The following is a 6,913-nucleotide window of genomic DNA, read 5'->3' as shown; positions in this document are numbered from 1 at the left end:
TAAGATGCAGGGCAATTAAAAACCAAATTATTGGTCAATTAATATATATTAATGAATAATTAGGTCGAATAATTTGGATGGTAACCAGAATGTCTTGATGTCTTCTTACACGTTGAAACTTCCAAGCTCTACTGGCAGACAGGTCCGCCTCACCTCCATTGGCAAAGTACACCCGAAGCCCCAAAATTTTAGTTGGACCTGAAAAAGAAAAGACTCCGGACTAGGACTAATATCCAAAACCGAACATTGTATCAATTTGTTTTACCTGTGCCCACATCATTAATTTGAAAAAAAAAAATTTTTTGGGGTAGTTTTTAATAAAATTTTGAAAAGATATGCTTTTAGGGTTTTACCTTTCCAATGTTTATTGTACAGTACAGTTCTTTATGCATGTTTTTTTAACGTAATCCAAGTCCTAATAGTTTATCAGGAATTAGGAACCTTGAGTTAATTGATGAAAGTCGGCATTAAGCAGTAGTCTCACCGCCTGACTAATTCTTTCATCAAACGGCCAAGATTAAGTTGTAGACCAAAAGTTGCGATAAAGTATGAATTTTAACTCCTTTTTGTTATTAAAAAATACTACTCCCTCCGTCCCATTTATTTGGCTATACTTTTTATTTTGGGATGTCCCATTCATTTTGTAATGTTAGAAAAGTCAAAGCAACTTTTACACTCTCTTTCCAATATAACGCTTCTTTTTAATCATACATTCAAATTTAAAATTTGAATTTGACGGGGTAAATTTGGAAAGAGAAGCACAAACATCATAATCAAACCACTATTCTTAAAAAGTTGGATTCCCTAAACATAACCAAATGAATGGAACGGAGGGAGTATATATTTTGAATGCAAAGCAAATGAGAATATCATAAAATTTGATTATTTAATTCGAATACATAATCGGCTAAAATAGTTAATCGAGAACAAATACTATATCACCGTATGTCGACTGTCGGCATACATATGGTCCGAATACTCGTGCTAAAGAAAATTTAAGACCGAGAGTCATGAACAAGCTATTGATTTTCACCTTCAAGTAAAGAACTGGTCTATTAGCTAGTCAGGTTTCCAAGGAGATTGTTACAGTTTTATCTGGGACTTCTCCCATAATTCATCAAATTCTTAAGCCAGTAATCATCTAGACTCCTCGAAGTAGCTAAGGGATTGAGAGCTTAATCAGCCTCAGGTTCTGTCTCTTCCATCAAATTTGAGAAGCCGGATGACATTTCAGATATGGTCGTAACCGGATTCTTGTATCACCTTTGTTCTATAAACTTCTTAAAGCTTAAAACATGCGTTAGTGGAGCTTATTGTAATGATGGAACTGTTCATTTGTCGTACAATCTTTAGGCATGGAAATATAATAAGCAAAATGACATTATAGTGCGATTGATCCCAAATTCTTTTGGTGGTTATTAATTGGTAATTAAACAAAAAGGGTTTGTTCTAACTTGCAAAAATTAACATAAAACATAAAAATAGGGGATATTCGTAGTTCCTAATTGTCTATCCCTTTCCACCAAAAAACTATTGAAAAGAATGTTATAATTTTTTAGTCTTCTTCATGGATAAACTTATCAGCCAAATCAAACAAAAGTTAATTTGTTGCAGAGTTTGGAAGTAGCTTCATATCATTAAAATAGATGTTAATGGTGAAGCTAATAATGCATACGTAATTAACCACAAATCAACAAGCACCAATGAGCCTGAAGCTATTTCAATTCTGAAATGTCATAGGTGGGAAGAGGAAAACGACTAAACTGAGTCGGACTTCCATCAAAATGATGTAAATGGTGATGTACAAAAAAAAATAGTTTGAGAATAGTAATGAATAGATTTGATGAAATGTGGGATACAGCACAAACACACTAGTAGGTCTTTACTCTCTACAAGAGTGACCAGTGAGAGCATTCTCTTATTGTGTGGTGTATTTGCGTATTGGACCACTTTGTGGGGACTTAAAGGCCTCCTCTTAGCATGTGCTTCGATCACTGTCTGTTCATTGACGCGCATTTCGAACCCACATCCATCACTATAAATACGTATCATTTCCATGCATTTCTAAGTCGTGTGGTCACTCAGAAACATTCCCATGGCTAAGTTCAAAGTTCTCAGTGTAGTTTTCTTCGTGCTATTGACTGTAGGTGTATGTGTTGCGGGCAGAGCACTCCTTTCACATGAAGAGGATGCCGTTGCTGGCTACGTTCATGGAGGCATCGGTGTTGATATTGGTGGCAATGTAGCTGGAGGACATGGTGGTGGTGGAGGTTATGGTGGAGGTGGCGGCTATGCAGGGTCAAATGGTTATGCAGGCGGTGCAGGAAGTGGAGGGGGTAGTGGTGGTGGATATGGAGCTGCAGGGGGAGAACATGGTGGTGTTGCTGGTGGTGGTGGTGCAGGTGGAGGAAATGGTGGTGGAGGTGGCTATACTGCAGGAGGAGAGCATGGGGGTGGATATGGAGGTGGAGGAGGTGAAGGTGGAGGAGCAGGATACGGTGCGGGAGGTGCAAAAGGTGGTGGTGGTGGTGCAGGTGGAGGAAATGGTGGTGGAGGTGGCTATGCTGCAGGAGGAGAGCATGGAGGTGGATATGGGGGTGGAGGAGGTGAAGGTGGAGGTGCAGGATACGGTGCAGGAGGTGCAAAAGGTGGTGGTGGTGGAGGAGGGGGTGGTGGAGGTGGTGGTGGCGGTGGTAGTGCCGGAAAAGGTGGTGGATATGGTGGAGGCGAAGGAGGAGGCAGTGGCGGAGGGTATGGCGCTGGCGGAGAACATGGTGGTGCATATGGTGGTGGGGGTGGACATGGGGGTGGCGGAGGAGGTGGTTATAATGGAGGAGCCGGAGGTGGTGGATATGGCAGTGGAGGCGGCGCCGGAGGCGGTGCAGGAGGAGCTCATGGTGGAGCATATGGCGGCGGTAAAGGAGGTGGAGCTGGTGGTGGAGGCGGGTATGCTGCAGGGGGTGAACATGCAGGAGGGTACGGAGGAGGAGCAGGGGGTGGAGAAGGTGGCGGACACGGTGGCTATGCCCCTTGAGAGTAAACAAACAAACTCTCATGAGTCTAATCTGCTCAAGCATCAAAAACAATAATCTCTTTTACGCACTTGTTAAGTAATTTTAATGCATGCTATGATAATGATTGCCTAAATTGTGTATTTGCATGAAAGCAACTATGATAATGTACGCGACGCCATCAAGAACTGCGTTAATTTGTATTCTTCTTTCAATTAATGACTAAATTAAGATTAATAATTGTGTTCATTTATTTATGACTAAATGATTAGCATGTATGTAGATTATCCGCTTACTTATTTCTACGTTGCATGCATGGCCACAATCACGGCTAATATACTTTTGCTAATATTTTGCACGCAAAAACCCTCCTAACTGCTGAATGACTCGAAACCAGATCCAGTTTCAGTTGTCATCAAATAAGCCAAGAAACACGTACAAGGATCAGCCATTCTCCAGTCAACTGATTAATCCAAAGGAATTGGATAGAGGATTATTTGCCAAAATTTATTTGCTTACATCACCATTACAATTTCCAACATACCTTTTTATCTTCTCAATTATCTTTTTATCTCACATAGATCACATCACAAAAAGTGCTATAGTAAAAATATCTCAAATAATTTACAATCCAAACAGAGCCGTTCTGTTGTCAATTATTGCAAAATAAAACCAGGGATTTAGCACAAAGAAAAAGGGAAATTGGTAGATGACTGACGATTGTGGTCAGAAAAGAGAGGAAGGAGCACAAGGTATACTAGGGAGTTAAAGATCGAGCAGCTCTATGCCTTGGTGTTCAAATCAACAAAATCTAGCCCAAGTGACTAGCCATTTCTAGACTCCACATACATATTTAAGGCAAAGGGGATAATATTTGGTTGAATGTCATGCATACTCAAAAACTCCATATGTATAATCTTAGCTTGCCCCATCCAGAATTTGATAAAAAGGGTATAATATTAGGCCAATGAATTTGCCCTCCAATATATAATCTTAGCTTGCCCATATATCACATCATCAGCCTCCACATATATTCCATATTCTTGCTAAACCAAACGCCTGCATCTACAATAATCTAAACAAAAATTTAATCGATTCTATCACTCATTAGAGTAAGCCTGATATATATATATATATATATATATATATATATATATAATTGTTGTACGAAGTCAGAGTCAGGAGTACCTTGCACAGTGGTTTGTGTAGATAAACGCCTGGCTAATTGACTCCTATTTAAGCAAGGAAACCAAACTGTGATGCCTTCTAAAGAGTTATTTAACACAGACCAAAGTTTTTGTGTAACAATAATCAATTTGGTAGTACACCTTATATTTTGAAAGCTAATAGGGCTATATGTTAGAAGAATTAAGCTTATTTTGATATCACACTTTGAAAAGCAAAAAAAGGGAAAAAAAAATTGTGCATTTCCATTCTAGGTTTTTCTTTTTTAATTTCCATTCTCAATTTTTTGTTGGGTTACAATTTCCATTCTCAGTTGGCTAGTCATTATACTCATTTCGGAAACTTACTGTAGTACAAAAATTTCTTATTTCAATATTTTTAATGGTGCATTTGATTGCTAAGACATCATTTGATATTCGATTCAGCACCTAAACTTAATCGATTCATATCTTAACATACTCATATGTGTTTGATAATAAAAAATTTTACATCTGAATTAATTAAGTGGTATTGAATTTTCTAAATAAAACTTGCTCCAAAAAATAAGTGATAAATTATTCACTTATCACTTAATGTGATATACACTCAAATGTATCAGATTTAGTACTTAACAATTCAATAACTTAATAAATTTAGACTTCAGATTTCAATTTTCAATTTTCAAACTTGTATTTTATCAAAAACACCCTAAGTATGATTTTTGTATACAAGTAGCAACCTTTATTAATCCATTAAGGATTCCATGATGATATCTCCTTTACCCATATTGTATAAAACTTGTATCTTTTACACCGAATTACTTGCCTGTTTCTTTTTTTTTTTTGTGGTAAAAAAGTTTAAGTGATTTTATTTTCCCATATCTCTCATGGTTTTTCTTTCAATTTATCTGTTATTATTATTTTTTTTGTCACCATCATAGGTGGCTTACAGAGGTATTGTCTGTTGTTCGTTCTACACCATAAAGTGTATTTGGATTTTAATGTGAATTCAGCATTCGGGCATTGGTAATTCCTATTTGCTAGCCAATTCGGCTGTGAATTAGAGACTCATACTCATAATTCAAATAGAATTCCGGCTCTGGGCTTGAGTTTCCTAAAGTTTTTGTATGCAGTCTGAGGTAATAAAAAAAAATTGCTCTCATCAATACAACTTCGTAGGCCAATCTGCAGCAATTTGGGTCACGACTTGTCGTCGAGAGGCCTAGCTTTGGGCATCGAATTCTAGTTCTAGCCCATAATCACGTGGTCAAGAAAAAAATTACAAGACCCCATTGTCTATGCTGATTTTTTTTTCCTAACAAAAGAAGCCTTTTTTTTTTTTTTTTTTTGTGTAAATGGGAGGTCAACTTCTCTCTGTCTCTCCTCATATCATTCAATTCATCCTTCTCCCGTTTCTAATAAAAGAAACCTCTTTAGGAAATTTTGAGATCACATATTGGGATTAAATTTTTTACACTGATAATATAAAAACTAGTACTTGACGCACACCTGATGTGTGTGCAACTAATACAAAAAATATTAAAATTTTATCTTATTTTTGTCAGAAAGTATTAGATTAAAAGAGTTCAACTGTTTTAGTACTTTTAGGAAAATGATAATTTTTCTTAGAGGAAGTGATAGTTAATTCAACACGTGCAGTTAGTGATTGTAGGGAGGTGTGCAGTAAAAATGGTGTAATTTTTTTTTTCTAGAAATAAGGGTAAATTAAGCAATACAGTAAATGATACAATTCATTTACACCAAAACCCTCCCTTTAGCTTTATATATAGTGAGATTATGTGTTAAGAGGGCATTTTTAAAGCGGATAACAATTATATGTTGTGAGTCTCGACTTGCAACGTGAATTTTTTTCTATTTGGAAGTACACAAAGTATAATCGCACATTGTATAACGATTTACTATGGTGTGATCTCACCAGACCACCTTTATGCTTTTCCGTTCATCACTACTGACAAATTTTGATATGGATTTCGTCCAAGGGGCAATAGGGTGGTTTAAATTTGACAAAATTGGCAAAATTTAAGAGTTATCTACAAAAACAAGTTTGCCTTTAGTAGTTTGCCATTTACCTAAAGTCAAGTCCACTTCATTGGAGTACAGGATACAGGACTGCAGTGTAGAATTTTCTGAGAGACTGTTAGGAATCATTCAACTTTGTAGCATTTTTATATATGCAATGATCCAATTCGCCTGGTTCTGGGACTAATATGAGAAAGTGAAATCCGTGTTCTCCTTCATAAATTAGCAAATTAACTAATACAACTAATAGCCAATTAGCTGTCCCCAATAACCGACACATGAAGCAAGTAATTTTTCAGATGTTAATATCAGCTGACAGATTCTGTATAGACTTGAAGAAAAGAGGAGAAGACTTGATGATTTAGTTAACACACACTTTCTAGAAGAAGACAGGTAAGGAAGATATTGGCGTAACTTCTTTAAACAGAAATTGGAGCTCATGTTCGCGATTAGAAACTCAAAGTAGTAGCAAAATTGATTTTTTTTTATTTAGTTCTTGTTCAATTAGAATTACATATTTAGTTGTTTATAGGACTATAGAATAGTATTTAGTTTTTTAATAAATTACTTTATATGAGAATGTTGAATCTCAAAGCATATAATACAAATTTTTGGCCAAGGAAATTTTTTTTAAAAAAATAAAAATTTTCAAAGGGTCTTTGCCAAACTTTTAACATGATAAGTACATAATCTGTTACG

The 6,913-nt window shown here is 36.3% G+C and overlaps 1 protein-coding gene across 1 annotated transcript; it reads left to right on the top strand.

Annotated features, from left to right (window-relative positions):
* Nucleotides 1–2,076: 2,076 nt before the first annotated feature.
* LOC113779582 (glycine-rich cell wall structural protein 1.8-like) lies at nt 2,077–3,260 on the top strand. The gene has a single exon (XM_027325201.1). The coding sequence runs from the start codon at nt 2,096–2,098 to the stop codon at nt 3,032–3,034; it is 939 nt and encodes a 312-aa protein (XP_027181002.1). The 5' UTR covers nt 2,077–2,095; the 3' UTR covers nt 3,035–3,260.
* Nucleotides 3,261–6,913: the final 3,653 nt, after the last annotated feature.

Source organism: Coffea eugenioides, chromosome 8 (genome assembly GCF_003713205.1).
Source record: "Coffea eugenioides isolate CCC68of chromosome 8, Ceug_1.0, whole genome shotgun sequence".
Taxonomy (NCBI): Eukaryota; Viridiplantae; Streptophyta; class Magnoliopsida; order Gentianales; family Rubiaceae; genus Coffea; species Coffea eugenioides.
Note: the sequence above shows the minus strand (reverse complement) of the source record. Positions and strands in the feature narration are given on the sequence as shown.